General features: G+C 33.6%; 6 protein-coding genes across 6 annotated transcripts; 2 read left to right on the top strand and 4 right to left on the bottom strand.

Annotated features, from left to right (window-relative positions):
* Positions 1 to 193: 193 nt before the first annotated feature.
* Positions 194 to 1,936, bottom strand: LOC101254747 (protein NOI4). The gene is made up of 3 exons (XM_004231772.5): positions 1,731 to 1,936; positions 1,029 to 1,220; positions 194 to 488 (listed from the first exon to the last, which is right to left on the bottom strand). The coding sequence occupies exons 1-3, from the start codon at positions 1,737 to 1,739 to the stop codon at positions 465 to 467; spliced, it is 225 nt and encodes a 74-aa protein (XP_004231820.1). The 5' UTR covers positions 1,740 to 1,936; the 3' UTR covers positions 194 to 464.
* A 907-nt stretch (positions 1,937 to 2,843) lies between these two features.
* LOC104645667 (uncharacterized) lies at positions 2,844 to 4,853 on the top strand. Its single transcript, XM_010317645.4, has 2 exons — positions 2,844 to 3,482; positions 3,735 to 4,853. The coding sequence occupies exons 1-2, from the start codon at positions 3,319 to 3,321 to the stop codon at positions 4,726 to 4,728; spliced, it is 1,158 nt and encodes a 385-aa protein (XP_010315947.1). The 5' UTR covers positions 2,844 to 3,318; the 3' UTR covers positions 4,729 to 4,853.
* A 141-nt stretch (positions 4,854 to 4,994) lies between these two features.
* Positions 4,995 to 5,838, bottom strand: LOC101255045 (early nodulin-like protein 21). The gene is made up of 2 exons (XM_004231773.5): positions 5,581 to 5,838; positions 4,995 to 5,503 (listed from the first exon to the last, which is right to left on the bottom strand). Exons 1-2 carry the CDS (start codon positions 5,777 to 5,779, stop codon positions 5,205 to 5,207), a joined length of 498 nt encoding a protein of 165 aa, XP_004231821.1. The 5' UTR covers positions 5,780 to 5,838; the 3' UTR covers positions 4,995 to 5,204.
* Positions 5,839 to 6,776: 938 nt separating this feature from the next.
* LOC101255347 (very-long-chain 3-oxoacyl-CoA reductase 1) lies at positions 6,777 to 9,648 on the top strand. Its single transcript, XM_004231774.4, has 3 exons — positions 6,777 to 7,851; positions 8,409 to 8,478; positions 9,116 to 9,648. Exons 1-3 carry the CDS (start codon positions 7,214 to 7,216, stop codon positions 9,368 to 9,370), a joined length of 963 nt encoding a protein of 320 aa, XP_004231822.1. The 5' UTR covers positions 6,777 to 7,213; the 3' UTR covers positions 9,371 to 9,648.
* Positions 9,649 to 9,860: 212 nt separating this feature from the next.
* Positions 9,861 to 14,658, bottom strand: LOC101255644 (uncharacterized membrane protein At3g27390). Its single transcript, XM_004231775.5, has 10 exons — positions 13,771 to 14,658; positions 13,395 to 13,503; positions 13,123 to 13,315; positions 12,892 to 13,028; positions 11,458 to 11,746; positions 11,243 to 11,349; positions 10,999 to 11,134; positions 10,706 to 10,904; positions 10,376 to 10,619; positions 9,861 to 10,290 (listed from the first exon to the last, which is right to left on the bottom strand). Exons 1-10 carry the CDS (start codon positions 13,862 to 13,864, stop codon positions 10,035 to 10,037), a joined length of 1,764 nt encoding a protein of 587 aa, XP_004231823.1. The 5' UTR covers positions 13,865 to 14,658; the 3' UTR covers positions 9,861 to 10,034.
* A 1,715-nt stretch (positions 14,659 to 16,373) lies between these two features.
* Positions 16,374 to 19,843, bottom strand: LOC101255938 (protein LOW PHOTOSYNTHETIC EFFICIENCY 1, chloroplastic). Its single transcript, XM_004231776.5, has one exon. The coding sequence runs from the start codon at positions 19,257 to 19,259 to the stop codon at positions 17,031 to 17,033; it is 2,229 nt and encodes a 742-aa protein (XP_004231824.1). The 5' UTR covers positions 19,260 to 19,843; the 3' UTR covers positions 16,374 to 17,030.
* Positions 19,844 to 22,900: the final 3,057 nt, after the last annotated feature.

The raw sequence follows: 22,900 nt of genomic DNA, 5'->3' as shown, positions 1-22,900 counted from the left end.
CTAAAAATGACTTGTTAGTTCTTTCTCTACTGACAGCTACGAAAGATGACTTGTTTCTCTCTCTTATAGCTAGCAGCCAACTTTGATGGACAAGTAATGTATAAGATACACAGTCCATGTAGGTTCAATCAACTATTCAAATCGAACATTGAAAATTTGCTCATAAAAATTCAGTATAGTGATGGATGATGCGTTGTAGATAGAAATGGAGAGAGTGATCGACTATGCTTTTCAAGTAGAATACATTAGCGTGTGTTGGTCGACGATTCCCCTGAATACATACATACATATATTGGGGAGTAGAGAGTAGAGAGAGTTGAAGAAAACCTTATATGCAACAAATAATCAATAGAGTAAAATACAAACAGAAGGTGCAGCACTCATTCTCCCACTTGGCAGACTTGAACTGCAATTCCCGATGGCCTTAAAGTCTCATAATTCACAGCCACCGAAACATCCTGCTTTCAGAAACAGCAAAACCTTCTTTTCTGCATATATACAAATACTACATATTAGAATCTAGTTGGGGTCTTGAGTACTGTTCTATGAACATGAATAAATTCTTTACATTTCCTACTAACAAGATTACAAAGTCTCCTAACAAACATTCAACATGAACTCTCCAACAAAACCGCTACTTGTTAATTTTTCTTTTGTGGACAATATAATCAGTTTCAGTTAGATCTGGTTCTAGTTTCCTTATTCAAACACATATCATGTCACCACAAGACAACTCTAATCTAGAATAATACTTCTCTGAATCTCAAAAGACAGACTAGTACCTAGAACCAAACTCTAAACAACAACAAATTACGCAGTATAGTCCCACAAGTGGTGACCTTACCCCTCCCTTGGCAGGTTCGGCACAAGGAAAGCAAAAACACATCATTTATGACAGTAACAACAACATATGATAGTAAGAAAATAACAACGACTAGACTTTAACTCCAAAATGTAATTTCTTGAATGCTTGTAGCACAAAAAGAAGAAGTATTAGTAAGATTTAGTAGTTGAGGGGATGGATATACCCTGGTTTCTTGCTGATAAGGGTTCGGTTGTCCATATGCATAGTCATTTCTGGGCGTTTGTGTTGGTGCTGCACTGCTATTAGCCTTCTTGTCATCTCTAGCCTTAGCAAATATGACAGTGAATCCATCTGCAGAGGCTGGATTATTTACATCCCACTCCCCGAATTTCGGCAATGGCCGACCTTTCTCTTGCTAGAAATTGCCAATGTCAAAAAGCAGAGTTTTCAATAACATGCTAAACTTGTACAAATGGCATAACAGGTTTTCTCTTCTTTTTCTTAAACTTGCCATAAAGTCAAACAACTCTAACGTGTGATTTTCTTCCAATCTTTATGTTTTGTATGAACAATCAACAAAATACCTTTGTTAAACCGAAATGTAAAAGGGATTATCAACTAACACATGCTCCATCGTGCTATAAAAAAAAATACACAAAAACTTGTTGGTGAAATCAAATGCAGCAAACCGATTGAAAAGGTTGGTCGTAGCCAATAAGACATATGCCATATAGGAACAAAACAATCATTTTTTCGTAACGTCTAATTCATTAAAAGAGAAATGTGAGGCGTCGGGGTTTTGGATTTTTACAGATTTCATGAATCTCATTATATTTTAGAATAGCACAAATTCAAGAACCTTTACGTTTAGAGGCAGAACGAATTCAGAATTAAAAAAAAAAAACTAGAAGAGAGAGAAACTTACGGAATTCATGAATATGATATTTTTGGTGTAATTAATTGATGAAAGGAAGAAGAAGAGAGAAAGGTATGATCAGAACGAGTCTTGAGGGAGAGGATAATTAAAGGAGTGGGAAATCAATTTGCAAATTAGTTGTTGCACCCATGACACCCCCATTTTTTAGTTCAGCTAATAATTTTGTCTAACAAATCCTAAAAGTCAAATGCCCCAAGGAACATCACTCTCTGTCTTGTTTTAAAATTCCAACTCTTTTTTTTTTTTTAAAAAATAAGTAATATATTTTTGTGGCCAAAAAGAGAGAAATCCAAATTGAAATATCATGAAAAAATAAAAAAAGCATTGGACTACTTATTTGGACGGCATGGAAAATTTAAAATTAGTACGTATCATCTAGGGGTGCCGATTATAGCGCCATAAAAATATAATTAACTTGTTCAACTTGATTTGGATGGCTTTAGAAGGATATATATATATAAAGCAAAAAGTGTATTTTAGAGAATTAAGGTATTTGATCAAACTTTAAAAGAAAAAATGAAGTGTTTTTGAATAGTAATTAGGGTCGAATTATTAGCCAAATATATTTTGTTGTTCTCGATAATTCATTTTTTTCTTTTTGAAAAAAATACAATTTAATGAAAAATTCCTTTGTCAAAATAAGCAGATTTAAAAGTGGTTAAAGCTTTTATTATTTTGATTTGGTGATTAGAAGAAATTATAAAAGCAAAAAAGATATAAAAATAAACTTGTGTAGGTGAAAATGATTGATTATAATTCATTATTTAGCTTAAATCAATATGTTCATCTTTATCCAAACAAATATAGGACGGTTTACTATCAAACTTATTTATTGAGTTTGACATATCAACGTCGACCATTCATTAATCATTAAAAATTCACTTTCTTATGAATGCGACGGCATCTGGAGAATTTTATTTTATGATCAAGTGGTCTCAAGAAATGTTCTGCAAACTAAAAACTTAACTATTTAAATATTTTTGCTGTGCTTTTTCTTTTTCAAATCTTGTGAATGTTCCTTCATTTTTTTTTTCCTTTTTGAAAAAAGACACTTTCCTTAGCCAATCTTTTTTTTTTTAAAAAAAAGAAGCTAAAATCCTTTGGTCAACCAATATTTTGGTAATATAACTCAGAAAGACGTGATTTTGGCTTCGATAGAATAGTTAGAATTTTTCTCTACCCTTGCTCAAAATTTTCGGATTCTAGCTCTCTGATTAGTTTAGACTCTACTAATTAGAAATGGATCTGCAATTTACAAATTTAGATTAATCGAACTCCAACATATTTAGTTAATTGACTTGGAAAAAACTAATAAAGGGGAGCTACTTACTATCTATATATCTTTCACAAGGGTTATTGTCACATACTGGTCAAATACAAGGCAGAAAGCAAATCGGGAAATACTATAAGATAATGTTGTTTGAATAAGCGTGGGTGCACGAACACTCCATTGCTACCTCTATAAATAATGGTGAAACTATAACACCATACTCCCATTATTAGCTACTCTGTTTTCTTCTACGTTAATTATTTCTCCTTGAGAAAGATCACATACTAAAAAATCACCAAGGTGATAATGTCAGGGCTCCGTGATCAACTACTGGAGAAGAATGAAATATCAGATAGTTACTATCATGTTGATCAACATAGCGATTCAATGAAGGTGGAAGAACAAAACAATGACAGTTGTGATAACCTGGACAATTCAGAGAACGATTCTCTGCAAACCAAACACTCCACGTATGTCTATATCATAATTCCCCACTCTTTGAACTAGAATTAATTGAAACGTCAATCGACTATATCTTAAATTTGTCAGTAAACTTCATTTAGACACTACTATAAAATATTCCAATTGAGCACGTGAACACTTGATAAAGTGTTTGATCAGGTTTTTCAAGTGGTCTAATAGACCAATTCTATTATATCAAATGTATGTTTTGTAGGTAGAGTTCTGACTGATAATATTTCTGCATCTTATATTAATGACAGAGGTAGCCCTGTTGACACGGGAACCGCATGGGTTTACAGAGATGAAAACGGAAAACAGTTCTTTGAAAAGCAATTAAGCGAAGATGACATTACTGGCGATCACTTAGAGATACCCAGGAGATTGGCGCATTATATACAGAGCTTGAAATTAAAACGCCGTGTTAATGCTGGAGAAAAAACACGGAAAGTCAATTTGGTAGGAGAAAATGAATGTTATTACTTCACTGGACAATGGAAGGATTTCGTAATGGAAAATCAATTGAAAGCTCACAAGGATTTGGTACTTCTTGAGATTTCTCAGCAATTGGGCCTTCGTATCGGACACACTTGTGACCAAAAAGCTATTGACATGAATAACCCTGTACTGCTCAGACGTTTGTCTAGAGCTGATGTAAAAGCCCTATATATAAAAAAGTTGAGTGAACGATATTCGTTTAGTCGTGGTGCTACAGGATTAATAGAGATAGAACCAGTTGTTGAGATGAAATTATGTTCGCAAATTGTGTACAGATATGGTGGCCGTACTAATGGTGTAATGTTCATAGAGCTACCAAAGAAAGACGTGGAAGAGAATTTGGGTCGCGATCTTCCTCTTCCTGCAGCAGGCGGAGATATTGCCCTGCCTTTATTTGATCCTGTGGGGAACAATTTGGTGGAGATGAAATTATTGCATACTGAAATCGGTGATCAATACCATCTTGGAGGGGGATGGGAAGTGTATGCTGCAAAACATGGCTTATTAATTTCTGATACAATTTTTCTTGACAAGGTAACCGTGCAGGTTGGCAATGATCATGATCAGCTGAATACTGCACAGTTTTCGTGTCACTATGAAATCACTTACCAGAGACGAAGACGAGGAGGCACTAAAGATCATAGTGGATCAGCAGCACCTGCCAATTCCGTTAAAGATGTAGTTCGTGTCACCAAAATAATAAGTGAGTCATCAGAATATGAAGGTGATTCGTCCTGGCTCCAATACTGCACTCCATAGTTTAGAATTTCAGCTATAGACGAAAAATGTACGCTCCTTTAACCTCATGAGACCCCATCAATTGTCCATTCCCCTGTCTTGTACTCCATTTCATTATTGATTTATTGATCTTGAGTTCCTGGTTACTTATAGTTCTACGTGTTTATAAGTTGAAGATATTTGTTACATTCAACAATAGTGCATTGTGTATAAGTAGAAGTTATTTGCCACATTCAACAACAGTGATAACTTAGCAATTTTATCTTTCTGAGGTGATGCAATTATCGTTAAAACAATAACTCTCAATGGTGTTTGATTGAACACAATTTTTTTTAAAGGAAAGACCTTTTGCATACATCCAGTAAGCCTGTATGGGATGCGTTGTCACAGAAACGTGCTAAAGGGGGGAAAATGTGATAAATAAATTGAAACGCATAGAAGATTAAAAATAAACAAAGTATGCCAATGCAGAAGAAAAACAACGTCGCAGTAAGAAGTTAAAATAAAACAAGTGAAAGGAAAAGAAAGAAGAGAAGTTGAAGTTGTTGAAAGATTGGGAATGAGAATGGAGCATGAGAAGCAGTAGGTATGAGATCCTGGACCATAACCCTTAGTATCATTCGTTGTCCTCGCTCACAGTGTCCTGCTGCTCCACTTATGAAATAATAATAGCCAGAATGCTCCAACGTGAACATGGTGTTCCCACTGTTGGAAAAGAAATGAGGCTGTGTTGAGTTGCATTTCTTGTAATCTTTATCCGTCACCTCCATCACTGAATCCTTCTTGTACTTGAAACCTAAATCCATCACCAAATTAAACATGACTTCCTAACAAAAACTAGCTAGTAATACATATATATATGCTTATGCTTACGGATAGTGTCGCCAATTTTGAACCTCATAGCGGAAGCCCAGTTGTTGTAAAAAATTGTGTCATTTTGGGGAGGAACTGTCCAACCAGTAGTATCACCAACTTGGAATTCCATGGATGAGGCATTCACTAATTCAAGAGAAGACGTAATAATAACTATAATTGAGATGAACAACACGTTACCAAAACACGTCAAAGCCATGATATAGATGAATTAAAGTAAAGTTTGGGAAGATAATGAGAAACAGAAATCTACAAGTAACAGTTTTACGTATAGGGGAACAGTTATTAATAGAAGAATACGTGCACATAACAATTAACGTGGGCCGTGTGGGAGGGAAAATGGAGAACGTGGTTGCCTTGCTTTTTACAATTATATCGTTTTTAAAATATTGAAAAATCAATTAAATAGAGCGACCATCGCAAATTATCTCTTTCAAATAAGTACTACTTTATCCATTATAATCTCAATTCTGTTTTTTAAAGATATTTATTAATGATTAATTTGACCTAATTTAACCATTTGCTACCTATTTTCAACTTTCCAATAAAAAGTCTATTTTTTTAAGAGCAACTTTCACACATATCTAATATAAAAATTATATTTGTATGTTATGATTATAATTTGCATATTTGTGCTCCATCGCAAATTTCATTCATAATTGTAACCGAAGAACTAAGATGAAAATTGTAAACTATTTGTATATTGTAAAAATTAATTAGTAATACAGTAAAAAAAATAGAATAAGTATAAAGGTAAATAATGGAGCATGAAAATTGAACAAAAGGTGCAATAAAAAAAATTAGCTTCGTGATTTGCAGGCTACTACACAGTGAGGAGTTTACTCAGTGCAAACAAAACACTTACCACAGAGTGTTCACCCGAAGAGTAGAGGCTATAGCAACCGCAGGTTATCCGGAGTTAAAAAAAAAAAAAGTATATAGTTATATAATTAGTCAATTGACTTCATTATAAAGTATTCAGAACTAAGAAACATTTTCATTGATAACTCCAAAGAGAAGAATGGACTGGAATAAAAAAAGAAATTAGATTTGGGGTGGATATGTAGATAACCAAACTTGTTATTAAAAACTATTGAGGTCTACTTGTAAGTTCCAGAAGTTATAAACTAATTATAACAACCTCAACCCTCCGGTGTCTGTCTAAGCAAATTATTTACGGTGTATCAAAATTTGATGAACTCTTAACATAAAAATATTATAAATTTAATAATTTAAAACATTATAAAAAGAAGTAACTGATTAGGCACATACATTATATGTCCAACCAATGATTGTTACTAATAAATTTTGGAGGTTATATGTGGTTTTCCAGGATGGATCACCTAAGTCGATAGCACACTAAATTTTGTTCAACGAACTTCAACTAACCAATGTAAATCTCAGCATTAATTTGAAAAATTAATATTGCTATTTAGGCACCCTATTAAATACCCAACAGCAGCTGCCTAACCAATAATAGTCCATTCTCCCAGCTGTGCTGTGCCCATACAAGTGAATTAATAGACTGCTCCAAACCCATCGCGTGTAACACTCCAAGATTCAATCTTTAGATCTATACGCTTCTTTATTTATATATAAAATTATCGTGTTCTCTTGTTTCTGCCACTCAAACATGGAGTCTTGCATCTACCATCAGCTCAAATCCCAGCCTGTATGGCTTCTTTTGCTTCTTTCTTTAGGTTTCTTGAAAGTCTTGTGCTTTTCAGTCATCTTTCTCAAATGGGTCTATGTCAATTTCCTCAGACCTGCTAAGAATCTTAAGAAATATGGGTCATGGGCACTTGTTACTGGACCTACAGATGGTATTGGGAAGGGCTTTGCTTTTGAATTAGCTCGAAAAGGGCTTAATCTAGTTCTTGTGGGTCGTAACCCTGATAAACTTAAGGATGTTTCTGAATCGATTAAAGCTAAATATGGACAGACCCAGATCAAAACAGTCGTCGTTGATTTCTCTGGTGATTTGGATGAAGGGGTTAAGAAGATTAAGGAGACAATTGAAGGATTGGATATTGGGGTTTTGATTAATAATGTTGGGGTTTCGTATCCTTATGCTAGATTTTTCCATGAAGTGGATGATAAGCTGTTGGCAGATTTGATTAAAGTTAATGTGGAAGGGACTACAAAGGTTACTCAAGCTGTTTTGCCTGGTATGATTCAGAGGAAAAGAGGAGCAATTGTTAATATTGGTTCTGGTGCGGCTATTGTTATCCCCTCTGATCCTCTGTATGCTGTTTATGCCGCAACTAAAGCGTAAGCTGAACACTCTCTACTATCTGCATTTTCTTTCTATAATTTATACGAATTTGGTTTGTTGTTTCTTTTTGGATTGGCTGATAGCAAATGATTGCACCAACTTAATAGATAATTCATAAGTTGATAAGACATTGAAGCCTACTAGAAAATCTTACACGTAAACTATATGCTGATATTCCTAAAGTACACATGTAAACTTAACATTTTTGTGCAAACGGATGGATTTCCAAACACCGAATTTGAGTGGAGATCTGATTGCTAATCGAAACGTCCTCATCTCAGGGATTGGATGACATGAGAATCTTGATATCCTCTATATAAAAAAAAAAGAGATCAACCTGTTCCTGGGTGTAGATTCATAAATATATCATCAGGTGAAATGCCTTAAAGCTAATTTGAGGAACTGGTGATAGTTTTACATTACCATTAGTTTCGTGTTTTGAATAATGACAATGTTTTAGACTTCTAGGACGACTTGTATTTTAAGCATGAAATAGTAGCTATTCCCTTATATTCTTTAGTATTGCATTGAACTTTTTGGATCTATATTTCAGATACATTGACCAGTTCTCCAGATGCCTCTATGTAGAGTACAAGAAGAGTGGGATTGATGTGCAATGCCAGGTATATGTTAACCCTTGGCTTTACTGGTTATTTATAAGTTCTCTAAATGCCTCATGTGGTGATCATTTAGATACTGGCTTTTTGATCCCATTTTTCTTGTCAATTTTGAAAGTTGTAATCATATTCTTTTTATGCTGGCGTACAAGTCCCATCTGATATTCCCTACTGTCGTATGCCCTATTGCCCTGGATTCTTCTGTCTTTTGCTTGTTTGTATATTTATTCTACAAGACGGAACACATTTTAGGAGCATATAAATAGTCTGGTATAAAGTCTTAAAATTGGCACTCTATTGGATGTTTGTTGGTAGAGTTCAGTAATTCACTATGGCTAGTTGTTTGTTATGGTCAAACATGTGAGGCTAACTAATATAGAAGTGTTTTGGGGGTTGAATTTCTGAAGAGTTGTTATGTTGATATGTATAAATTAAAATTTTACTTTTTCAACTTTCCTCTTTATAATTAAACATTTGGAGTGTGATTTTTGTAGTGAATGAATTTGTCTGTTGGCGTCTAGTTCAACTTCATATATTGAATAAGGTCTTGATAAAGTAGGAGGACATCCTGACATCCTCCGTTACTTTCTTTTTTTTTAACTTTCCACTGATGCGACATGATTCGTGGTTTTCCAAATTATAGGTGCCGTTATATGTGGCAACAAAAATGGCGTCGATCAAAAGATCTTCATTTTTTGTTCCCTCGACTGATGGTTATGCTCGGGCTGCCCTGCGATGGATTGGTCATGAGCCAAGGTGCACACCTTACTGGCCCCATTCTCTTCTGTGGGGTGTTCTATGTTCATTGCCAGAGTCGATGGTTGATGCTTGGCGTCTGAACTTCTGCATTGGAATTCGAAGGAGAGGGCAGCTGAAGGATTCCAGGAAGAAAGAATAGAAAGCATCTGCTTTACCTCATTCCATATCTTAAAAGTTTGATTAGTAGACAATTAATTTCCGTCTCTATTTCCAATTGGGTAATGCTAGTTACTGTAATGCAACTAGAAGCTTGATTCTGTTCTTACTCATTAAACAAGGCCTAGTGTTATTTTTGCAATTTTAGTTGTAGGCTGATCGAATCAAGAGCGTTCTAAAAGAAATTCCAACTCTTAAGATACTGTTTGTATTTATTCTTTGAGTTTGATGTTGCAGAATGAATTTTCTGTATGGTGTTTATTTCAGCGTCCTTTTTGCTAATTTTAATTTTACCATAACTAGATCAAAATATTACTCCTGTGATTTATCAGATCATTTGAATATTGGGTGAGGTCTTCTATGAGTACTGTTTTCAAAACATTGGCTAAATTGTTACAATTGTACATTCTCAGCCTTGTTTACCATATAAACAGAAGGGGAAAAGAGAGTTTTATCTAAGTTCAGAGGAAATATTTGATGAACTGATGCACATATTCATAAACTTTGTCCAAGAAATATAAAATTCATTACTAGCAGGAAGAACTAATAAAAGCTTTCAAAATAGTCTTCAATCTAAACCTGTTGACTGAAAGTGCACAGACAGATTAAGCAAAGCATGCTAGTGGATAGAATTCATGCGGATCTTATCATTGAATTTCAACATCTCTATCAGTATCTACCAGTTGAGCCTCTTGATCACTCTTGCCATTTCTATTCTTGAAAGATTTCTCGCTAAACATACGAACAAACATGCTTTTTGACCTGGGAGTTCTTCCAGCATCTTCTGATTTTCTACTATCACCATTCTTCTTGGCCAGTTCTTCTAAGATAACCTTGATGCTACTCTCAAAGCGGCGCTTGAATGTTGGAAATCTTGATATAGATTTGGTGATGCCTCGTAGCCTTAATGAAAATTCAGGAGGAGTTAATACAAAAATCAGAATGCCATAAGTGAGTGGTAAAAACATGGGAAAACAAGGTTTATCACCTTCGAGCTAACGCCTCAAACTCAGCTCGCCTCAGTTCAGATTCAGGTGGTGATCCAATATTTAGGTCCCTCAACCTCTCTGGATCACCACTCAACAAAACCAATTTGCCAAGGTACTCCTCGTCGCTGTCAGAAAGATTTCCGGCTTTGATCTGGTCTTTGATGATCAAGAGTGGATTGAAAAACCACTCCGCGAAGGTATCTCTAGGCCTGTTTGTGCTAGTTATTTCAGTGGTGTCATCATCTGCAATAAATGAAGGTTTACATGATCAGTCTCTTTTTATAATCCCAATTTTTAACTAAATGGTCAAAGTTGCTTATTTGACTTACTTAACAAAATACCAGCACTGTTGGCTTTAGCAGAATGTATAAGGGTCTGAAGGATGCAATAGGCAGGCAAACCAATGCTAATGACTTGACCACTGTCTTTACTAGATTTGGCATCTTCAATGTCTTTTTGTGTAATTACTCCTTGAGATACCATGATTTCGCCATGACGTTGACAGCCCTTGAATAAGCCATCAAGAAGCTACAGTAGTAATATATGTTGAGCGCAAATTAGCACCAAAATTCACAGCCAGGTAATGGTGAAGCATCAAAAAAGCAAATAACTTGAAGAATACCTCGAGGGGCTTCAACTCGAGTATGGGGACATTGATGGCGTTTGTACTAGATGGTGGATTTCTGAAAGAATCAGGCCTTGATAAAGAATCTGCACGGGAGTTGGTACTTGATGCAGTCTTCTTTCTGTACTGAGGCCTGTATGAATACCACAGATATATGGAAGCTATCAAAATTATTTGAAATTAAATATAGTTTTGTCAATTATCACAGTTCTGGAGGTCTAAAGGTTATAGTTATTAGAACCTAGGAAAGCAGGACCCTTCTGGCATGTCTAGCACATCATTGCTATATTCATCATATATGGACAAGGAAGCAACGATATAGCAAAGCCCTGCCCAAAGAGAACACTCCTGAAGTAGAAGGCATTGGTAAAACTTTAGCAGTTCCAGAAATGTATAAAACACAAGAGGCAATTTTGAAATCATTGAAGTAAGGAGTTGGAAGAAAAGGAACAAAACCTGATATACAACTACTCCTGCATAAGCGCCTAGAGGGACACTTGCTAATATTGATCCAAAGAATGCAGCAATAACAGCCAATGGCCAGAGTAAGATAGCAAGGCCAGCAAATGGTACACAGATTGACTCTAGAAAAGGCCCTTCTCGGCCTATACAATCTTGAAATAAACGACGCCACCCCTTTACAAGCATGTAAGGGAATTTGCAAGCAGCAATTAGCATGATCATTGGCATATCAACCACGAGTCCTAGTTCCACAGCTAATAGCGCCAAAGGAATATAAAGCACCCTGCAATAGATTGCATTGTAGCTTCTGAGAAAAAAGATAATATCTCATAAAGAATTGATACCCAGCCAAACCCCCAACATATGCTTGCAGATAAACAGCATAAGTTGAATCCATGAGAATCGAAGAACATTTTTGTCAAGGAAAACAGCAGACTTTTTAAAATGTTGTAAGTGCAAAGACCTACAACATGCAACTTCAGACTAAAAGAACTGTAGCAAAGTACTGAACATTTCCAAAAACAAAATGCATCTGTGTTTCTGTTTGTCACAAGAAGGAGACTAAAACTTGCTGACAAGTAGAGTAACATATAGTATACCAATGTTTCGGTTGTCATAAGAATAAGACATTTGACTGGTTAACAAGTAGAATAACATCTTGACCTCATCCTGGTTGTCCTAAGATAGCTAGAAATCCCAGGGGTTGATGGTTTTATTTTTGTCAGAATTAAGAGAAACTAAATAAGTGTTTTAAGATTTTGCATGAACTAACTTGACGCTTCACTGATATTCAGAAAAATCTTGACAGTGTAAAGTGTTATAAGCAAAATATATGTGGAAGATGTAAAGATGCTATGAACAGTAAGTATATACTTCTTATATTTCTTTTTGTATAGTTTGCCATTTAGTCACCGGGATATATATTTTTGGAATGAACTAATACAAAAATAGATCAAACCTACAGGGAAAGCTGGAGTTTTGAAAATTCTTCTGAAACGGAAGTTAAAATAGATGAAATATTCTAGGAAAATAGGGGACATTCAGATTCTCCGTTCATGTTTTTCTTTTAGGTTAACCATCATACGAGATATTCTCTCATCTGTCGTGCAAGCTTCTGTAGCTAAAATTACACCACCATCTCTACCCTGTCATCACATATGGTAGGAGTTGTCAAGAAAGCTTTGAGGTGTAGGTTTCAACTGACAGAGATGTAAAAGTAGAGCATGTAATTAGCAAACAACGGCAAGCTGCTTTGTTGTATATTTCCAATAAAAGATACAATTCATTAACTGAATTGACATACTAACTAGTTATCTGAGACTCTCTGATAATGAAAGATATAAGGTATGGAACTATAGAGAAAACTATCAAATTTCAAATTGGACAAAGACGGGAAAAAGAACTTTGAGATAGACGATTCAACAAAACCTGATCTCGTAGCATTTTCCATCAGGAGGTTCTTGAAGTCGGAAATCATCCATGATTGAGAAATAGGAATGGTATAAGACATCCTTCAAATCCCTAACAATGGTCAAGCTTCCTTTCACTGTGTCCCAGGTCCCATCCTACCATCACAGTGAACCAATTCACAAACTCAGTCAAAGGAAAATGAGAGATGAGATATCAACAGTGTAGGAAACAGGAATCATTAATACATACATATATACTGTGATAGAAGGCATTAGTCGCCCTTCCATCCACTGCTTGGAAAGTGGCAAACACTGGTGAAAGGAAGCCATAAGCAGCCCCGCCAATAATGCTAGTTGCAATTCCAATGAAGGGCCATAAATATAAAATAACAAGGGCACATATGCCTACTAAAAATTTTAAAGCTGGACCTAGTTGCTTTGTGCTGCAATTCATAAAAGGTGGAAGTCATTAAAGAGCATCTTTAGACACATAAGGTTAACCATGAGAGCTTAAGAATGCACCTCCATATACAGTAAAATGTATAGAACAGGTGCACTGGCCAAAGACCCAAAATAAGGGAACAGTTTCCGACAGTGAGTATAATAAGGACGATAGGGAACACAATGACACCTGCAAAGAGTAAGTAGCACAAACCAGTCATTTCTATGACTAGCTTTGGAACAGTAAAACAACAACAACTTACCTGGTGAGTGGGATCTGGTAAGTATAGACCTTACCCCTACCTTGGGAGATAGAGAGGTTGTTTCTCAGCTCAAGTAAAATCATTTTAAAGCAACAGAGATGAAAAACAAGAAAAATGAAAAAAGTATGCTAATTGAAAAAAAGGAAAGAAGAGACAACAGTGACATGAGTGTAATTGAAGAAGAAGAAAAGAACCTTTCAAGACACCCAAAATAAGCAGGCTAATGAAGTAAGGTAAGAAACGAATGAAGTTCCACACCGAATCAAAAACCCCCCTTGGAGGTTCCATTCTTATGCTTCGCTAAATCAAGAACCACTCGATCTTTACACAATCACTAACAAGGTACAACCCCTTTTCACAAATCAATTAATCTTGGAAAATGCAACCAAAAAATCTCGGATTTTGCTGAAAAGAACTGAGTCTTTCCGTAGTCAGTACGTAAAATGGAAACATAGATGAAGATGTGGATGTGGGTTTTGAGGATATTAGAACAAAAGTTGGCTAACTGTCAAATTATTGGGAAAAAAAAAACAGTTGCCAATGCGTTTTGAGTTTGCAGAAAAGAAAAAGGAAAATTATTTTTCCAAAAAAAAAAAAAAAGAGTTGATAATAATGTTTAGAAATGGGACACCATCCTATTATATTCCTTTATTATCTTTTTTTTTTCTTTTCATATAAAAAAAATTATAAACGTATAAAATTTCCAGCTTTGCTGAAAGTAACAGCCTGGATTTTTGTGATTTGAGATTCAGACAAATTTCAATAGCAAGTCATCTTGTCTGGCCAAGTATTAAATATTAGACAAATTATTTTTGGAGACGTAAGAAGAACATGATTTTAGAGAAAAACAATAATTTAGTACTATTCAAAAAAACTTTGACTATGCTATAAAATATTTTAGATATGTCAAAAAATGTACAGAAACCCTTGAGGCTTGATTTATATGTACTTAAAAAAAAATTAGCCATTGAAAAACTAGATCAAGCATAATATAAAATATATTCGATTATATTTTGGTGTTCAAAAACCATAGGAAAAACTTTTGATTTGTAAATAGGACAAAAGTCTTTGTTTGTAGAAACACATAAGAATTCAATTCACTCACCTATAAATGTTTGACTTAACGACGTGGCTGGTTGCCAATAAGGCCATTACTCAGATCTACAAGTTCATGAACGATGATGCTGTCACGATGAAAATACTTTCTTGAATATTTAATTCCTTAATTATTAAATGGATCTGTATGTATTATTATGTTTGTTAAAACATTTTATAAAATGAATTAATATCAGAGATCCGGGAAAAAAAATTTAGCATATGAATGGAAAAAGAAAAATTACTTCATCCCCTCACTTTAGATTGTCATTGCATCTTTTAAAGTTAATTTTATTAATTTTCTAATTTAAGTTAAATTATATTCATATGATATTTTAATTAAGATATTATATAAATCCAAAAATTATATAAAAAATATTATAAATTACAAGCTTTTATATATAATATTAAAAATGATGTATCATCAAAATTATTATAATTTAATTTTAAAAATTAAAATTATGACTATGGACGAAAAAATATTAAATATTTAGAATTGTCTGGTCGAAATGTCCAAAAAGTCTTCATTGAGTTGTCCTAATTGGTCCTCGGTATACCAAAAAGATAAATAACAATATTAATAATAATAAAATAATTGTCCTGATTGGACTTTTAACCTACTTCACTTGCTTCTGTAAATAAAATAATAATAGGCTAGATATTGAAAGTTGTACTTATTCGTTTGGGAAGAATATATAATTTAATTTGATACTGAGTTTACAAAAATAATAAAGAGTTTTAATATGTGATTTTAAACTAAAGTTATATCAATATGTACAAAATTATTCTTTAATTTGTAATTGTAAATATATCATGTGAAAAGTTATTATAAAAAAAATTATTCTTTTTGAAATATATTAAAAAGGAAAAATAGTTATTACTCTCTCCGTCTGAAATTGTTTGTCATGTTACTCTTTTTAAAAGTCAATTTAACTTATTTTTCAAAGTTAAATTAGATTACATAAATTCGATATTTTAAAGAAAAAACTTAAATATTTTAAAACGATATGAAAAATACTATAAATTGCAATTATTTTCATTTTAATATAATGAATAATTGTATCTTAAATGTTATCTAAAATTTGTATAGTTTAACTCTATAAATAGAAATCATGACAAATAATTTTAGTCGGAGGAAGTACTTGGTCCCTACTTATCGCTCGCCATTTAACAAGTTTAGATTTCACGTGTGAAAATATGACAAACGAAAAAGAAGTGAATAAACAAAAAAAATATCTTGTGACTATATTTTCCGTTTATATTGTAATGCAAAAGAAAATCAGGCATCTATCATAAAATTTTACTAGAAGATGAGTGGAAAAACAAAAGTCTTCAAAATAATAAATTTAAATTATTTATTAAACTGAAAAAGAAAAAATAATCATGTGCGAAAAAAACAAATATATCCTTAAAGCTTTTTAAACTTATGCAAAAGAATTAAATAAGCTTAAGTGGATTTTTTTTTGTCATTTATGTAATTATAAAAGTATATGTGAGCCACTATTTTTAAGGTATATATTATGTGTTTTTTCATTATATTGATATGTAAGAAAATAGAATTTGCCGTACTTTTCGTATAATTTTTCAATATCTAATTTTTAAAAAAAATATCAAATTAATATAATCTAATTTAATTTTAAAAATTAATTAAATTAACTTCAAAAACACAACATGACAATAAAAAATGAACAGAATCAATTGGTTTAGAAAAATGTCAAAAACAATTAGTATGACAAAAAAATTTAGTTCAATAAATACTTACATCAAACATATGTCAAGGAATTGATTCTAGCAAGCTTTTTGGTAGTTGTACAAGAAGAATATTAATATGCTTCCTCAAATTACCTGTCAGCCTGAAATTCTATGGAAACAACTCTAAAGGGTTTCAACTTTTTCAGTACAAAAGGAAGGGTTTCAACTTTTTCAGTACAAAGGGAACAAAATTAGCAGAGTTGGTACATGCCATCTCACGCCAGCAATAAGTATGAATAAACTATATCCACTAAAGCTAGGACAAAGGGAAAGAATCAACTAGTGTTTTCTGTCAAGGTTGAGTTTTGAACGAACACTCTCGGAGGCATGACTGTATTTGATTCGCAAATTAAAGGGAGGCATATTGTATAAATTGATAATAATATGATGGGGCGGTTTATATATTGAAAGTGCAAGAGAAAAGATGAATGCTTGAATCCAGGATAGAGGTGAAAAGGTAATTGGGATAAGCCTGATTTTGCATCTAAAGTCAATCAACTAATGTAGCTTTACGCAAGAGGAAGCATACACTCTTTGTTGAAAACAGCACAACATATAGACAATGAGTTGTATACTTACACACACTAGCAATATAAAGTTGTGCTTATCATGTTCCTTTTGTCTGAGCAGTAAAAATTTCTTCCCTGTCAAAGGGCCTGCTTCTTCTGGGAACATCGGCTATATGACAGAATTCAGACAAACTTTTCCTGATTTGCACTCGTTTCTTTTTTTCTGGTGGGCGGGGGCCAAGAATGCTTAGATCAATACTTGCACCATATGCCTGTGTAGATGAGATGACTGCATCATAAGCCTTTGTAGAAAGACTCAGGCCTTCAGTTAGAGCTCTCACATACAACTCATATGCTAGCCTCGGCTTGCCATCATTGGCAAGAGCCTCAATTAGCACTTCATAGCTTACCTCATTCGGGGTTATGTTTTGAGTTTTCATACGCTGAAACCACTCGTATGCAACACTTTCCATACCATTCCGAGCACATCCACTAATAATAGCGTTGAATGTAACAACTGTAGGCTCAACTCCAGTAGTAACCATCTCCTTGATGATAGAATCAACTATGTTAAATTTCCCTTGAGCAGTGTAAATTGATGCCATAATAGTATAGGCATACAAATTTGGCTCGATCCCCACTTTGATCATATGTTTCCAAACCTGAAGAGCTTCATCATAGAGCTTGCCTTTTTCTAGAGCACTGAGCAACGCTCCATAGGATATAACTGTAGGTTTTTCACCTTTCTCTACCATTCTCCTAAATATCTGCACTGCAGCAGATGTTTCTGAAGCCTTGGAACAGGCAACAAGAACGGCATTCCATTCCCTACTGCTTGGTTTAAGCCCCTTCTCTTCCATTTTATTCAGCAACCTAACACCCCATCGCCAAATACCTCTCTTTCTGGCTGCACTCAGCAGTATGTTAAAATGAGAAACTATCAGTTCATATGACATGTTGTTTGGTTGAGGCCCCTTATCCAACAAATCCTCATAAATTTCAAGAGCTGCCCACCATTTTTTCGCCTTACCCATCAACCAAATAATATGGTTGCAAACGGATAGGCTAATATCTGTATCCCTCTCTCTTATCCTATTATACAGTTCTTTTGCTACAACATAATGTTCTTCACGAGTACAGGCCCACACCAGACGTTCATATTCTGCACGACTTAGTTGGAGCCTAGCCCTATCCATATCCGTTAGTAGTTTCAGAACATTGGTGTTTGCATTTTCACCCTTTACCAGCCACTGCCGCATCACCTGGTAGCAAATTCGAACTATGAAATTCTCAAGCTTGGCAAATTCATCCTCCCAGTTTTCTTCCTCAATATTTCCTATTTCACCATTTTGATATCTCTCTCGTGTCTCGACAAAGAAAGTTATAGCACCAAATCCATCTTCAAGTCTCCGATAAGCAAACAAGGCAGTGGAATAGGATGCAGGACTAGGAGTGAGTCCCTTCTTTGGCATCTCCCTGAAAAGTTTGAGAGCTTCAAGTTCCCGACCTTGTTCTATATAAGTTCTCATTAAAGTATTGTACGTCACAACATTAGGCTGCACTCCTTCTGAAACCATATCATCCATGACTTTATCAACAAAATCATACTTCCCCGCCTCTTTTATGGCACCTAAAAGACTGTTATAAATGAACACATTTAAGCTAATAGAGCCAATATTGTCCTTGCCCCTCCTCCTCCTTAACCACTCGACAAGTGCCATAGCAGAGTTCAGTTTCTTATCTTTACCAAAACCTCTAATCATAGATGAGTAAACTTGAAGGGGCAATTCAACCTTATCCTTAAGAACTTCATCTACCTCATCTGCAGTTTTGACAAAGTGCAAGCTCTGTGCCAGAGCTCGAACGTCCACCTTCTCACCTTTCACTATCCCTGCCTCATCCTCCTCACTTACAACATCATCATACTCAACATTATTAGTTAAGTCCCCCTTTTCTTCCAATTGAACACAAGTGAAACCCTCAACCCCACCCTCCCCACTAGTGAAAGATAGTGAATTTTGTTTTACTATATCACAATCAATATCTTTCTCTCCAGAGGCTTGTGCCAAAGCACAAGATGGGCCAAAAGAATCCTTCTTTTGGGGGCGAAAAGGAACGGATTCTGTTCTCAAACAGAAATCTTGATTTCTAAACTTAGGCTTATTCCTTATAGATACATGATCAGAGGTAAAATTATGTGAGAGAGAGTATGCAAGGACACAACTTTCAGTTCTCCGCCAGGTAAAAACTGAAGTAGAAGATGAAGCCAAGTCTTGTTCAGAGATAAGGCAGTTTGTTCTTGAAGACCAGACATTTAGATAAGGCATTTTGTTCAGAGAAACTTAGCAACAGATGGAACTAAACAACCCCAAATTCAGAACAATTACATTGATGATTGCGTAAACCCCCCACAGGATAATAAAACAGAGGAGCAATTGCTGATAATAATCTTCAAGAAGCAAAAGAGCATACCTTGAAGAAGAAGAAATTGAAGTTGGGTCTTAGAGATTTTGGAATTTTGGTTTTCGACCATTCAAATTATTGCTGATGATTTCAATTTGCCAAGTTAGTGAGTGTACAAAGTAATCTGAGGCTGAGAAAATTCTGCTGACAAAGGAACACAAATGTCGTAAGGAGCTTCAACTGACCCACTGGGCTCTAACAAATTATTTGGGCTCAAATGATCCATCCATACCCACAAGTGTACTTCATTCTATTGGGCCACAAACCATTATCCGCATATAACACATGTACTTCAGATGAGTTAATTTTTAATTTTTGCTCGAGTTTATTTTAATTTTTGTACTTTGTTTTGTGAAGTATAACTTCTTTAAGAAACTAAAGTTAATTGTGAAAATATAAAATTATTTGTTATGAGGACAAAATTTTAAACATCAGCATAAAATAAGAGGCAAAAGTGCAAATGAACCCTTTATGGAAGCCTTGAATTACAAATTTACACATTTCGCAATTCGGCCAAAATATTTGCAGTCTATTAAATAAAATTGAAACATAATCAACAGCAATTTATGTTTTAAAAAATATAAATTTTAAGGTGATGTCACTTTCTAAATATTTAGACGTCGTTTGAATTGTAACTGGAAAAAAAATCACTTGTTAATGTGAAAATATAACTTGGATCGCGAAAAATTACTCTAGCATAGTGTTTTATAAAGAAAACTTTAACAATTGAAACTCTATAATGATGTGTTAGTTCCAAAACTTTGATCCCTATATGTTACACTCAAGCATATTGTGACGGAGTTTCGAACTTCTAATTAATCATTTCAAAAGTAATTTTATTTATACTTTAATCTCTTCTATACTTCTGCAGTCATAATTAATTTTCTCTTACATTCTAACCAAACTAACATAGATCAAGATTTGTCTTAATTTGCAGGTAGAAATAAATAAATAAATTAGAGAAACTTAGGATTTAAAAATTTTGAATGTACTATTATGATCTAAGTTCAAATGTGTGTTTTAAGCTAAATTTGAATCTTGATTTCAGAGGTGGTTTCTCTAACTTATATCAATAAACACAAAAGCACCCGTATGTTATTTACGGCGCACTTTTAACTATATCCTATTTTCTTTTAGTTTATCAAAAGATATACTTAGATCTAAGCTAGTGAATACATATGCACCCTTCCTAGAGATATGTGGGTCCACCTATTAGTTGCATAACTAGCCAAAATCTCGAAGGGATTTTATTCTTGGATCTCCACATGTTTTAAGTTCTAAGTACCAAAAAAACAATAATCATAGGCCAACTAGCTAGAGATCAAGAAAGGAGTGTCTAATTAAATCTAGTTCCAAAAATTGTTTAAATGATCAAGAAAATAGTGTACTTTGGATTTGGCCTACCAAAGAATCTGCAAATATAGAAATATTTTGGGAGGCGTTGGAAAAGGAATCATATCTAAATCCCATCTAAAAATCTTTGACCTATATTACAAGTGTTGAGGTCTTAGAATTTTAAAAAGGTATAATAACTTGTTTCGCTATTTTAAAATAAATGCATTGTTGAGATAATACACACTCATTCAAAAAAAAAAAAAGATAAAATAAAAATTACTTTTCACTTTTGCCTTTCTTGATATTCTCAAACTATTCTTCAAAATAAAAATAATTTAAAATAAAATACATGAATATGACCAATTAACTCTCTTGAAATTTATTACCTTAAAAATGTAAATGAGGGGCTAAATAAAAATAAAAAAAATAATCAATACGAAGTCTAACAATTTACTTATTTTAAAATAATAAAAGTAAGATTTCAAGCGTAGAAGGTAGACTTGTGAATTGATCAATAACTAAAATTTTGGATTCACGTTTCGTAACGGTTGTTAAGTTGGTTATATTGAATTAGACACATCAACACTTGACACTTACTAAATTTAACTTGGTTTGTTAGCACAGAGGATCACTGACCTAAAATCTGAATCTTTTTTTTTTCTATTCCAAGTGGAGTTATGGTAAATAGTCAAAATCTCATCTCATTAAATAATTGAGCTATCTAAAAATATTCGTCTTTTAACTTCTCTTACAAAAAAAATTGTTATTTTTATCATTAATTGTATATCACAGACTAAAATCAGGCTCAAATAGACAAAACGAACATGGAGAATCTCTAAATTATATTTGGTTGATTAATTGTGTGGTTATATCATATCAAATCACTTAAAAGCTATGCCTAATTAGTTAGATCATCGAGTTCCTTTTTGCAATAATTGTTGGCACAAAGGAACAAAAAACTGCCATTCATGTAACATGCAAGTATAAGACAAATAAGATTTTATTGATGCTGCTTGTTGTAGAAGGCTATCAAGAACCATCATTTTCTTTTTGGTTTGATTTTTAGTGCATCCATTAAAGTCTAATTAAATTCTAAATTGTTCTATTCAAAACTTGAATATTGAGATTGCTTTTCGATTTTTGTTGATCAAAAACAATATTGTATTAGGAATAGATTCATAAATCATTTCTTCCTTGGCGTGTATTAATAAATAGAAGGACGCATTACATTATTGATTGAACATAACTTTGTGTTGTAAAATCCAAAGGAAAGAAAATGAAATAATGGGCCGACAAGAATCCTTCTTTTTTTCAGACATGAGATTATGGGTCCTAAGAATTTTCCCAATAATCGATTCAAATGTTTTCATGCATATTCCAAACCAACATGTGGAAGCTGTCCACTCCACTCCTAAGTTTTTTTCAATTTTCCTTCTTTTAATAAATAAATTATCTTCAAAATGTTGCTTTTTAAGCAATTGTCATGCACTATGGAGACACTCTTATCTCTTACCTAATTTGAATTATGGGTAATTCCAATTAACATTACAAAATTTTTAAATATCGGTTGGAAAGTGAGCTGATTAATTACTAATTAGCTTGTTAATCTACGAAATATTTTATCCGTGGCGGATTCAGAATTTCTTAGTTATGAGTGCTTAACTATTTGTAATTTAAAATTAATATCAAAATGGGAGCTTAATTTACACAAATTATTTCAGTGTAGTCTCAAAATGTAATGGATGCTCAAGCACCCATGCACTTGAATGTGCATCCGCCACTTATAATAATTTTACGCACAAAAGTATACACGAGATTAAAGTGATCCAATGGTTTAAAATTTGTAATTACGAGTATGAGATACATATATCTTTATCTTAATATTTTATTTTTTGATAAATTATTTATATAACCAGACAACATCTAGCGATCTTTCAAGTATAATGAAACAAAATCCTCATTGTGAACCAATTAAGGAAAGCTAGGTTTTATCTTATTTTTGCTTAATTCATTTTGCAAGTCGAATATAATAAAAGTTGCGAATTATTTATCTGCTCAACTTATTCTAAATTGATATGAATAACCAAAAATTCTATAAAAAAAATAAAAATTTACGTTCAATATATTTACCCATTTTGAATTAGTTCCCAACAACTGTCAAAGTTAGTTT

This window comes from Solanum lycopersicum, chromosome 2 (assembly GCF_036512215.1).
Source record: "Solanum lycopersicum chromosome 2, SLM_r2.1".
In the NCBI taxonomy this organism is placed as follows: Eukaryota; Viridiplantae; Streptophyta; class Magnoliopsida; order Solanales; family Solanaceae; genus Solanum; species Solanum lycopersicum.
This window is presented reverse-complemented; position numbering and strand designations above follow the sequence as displayed.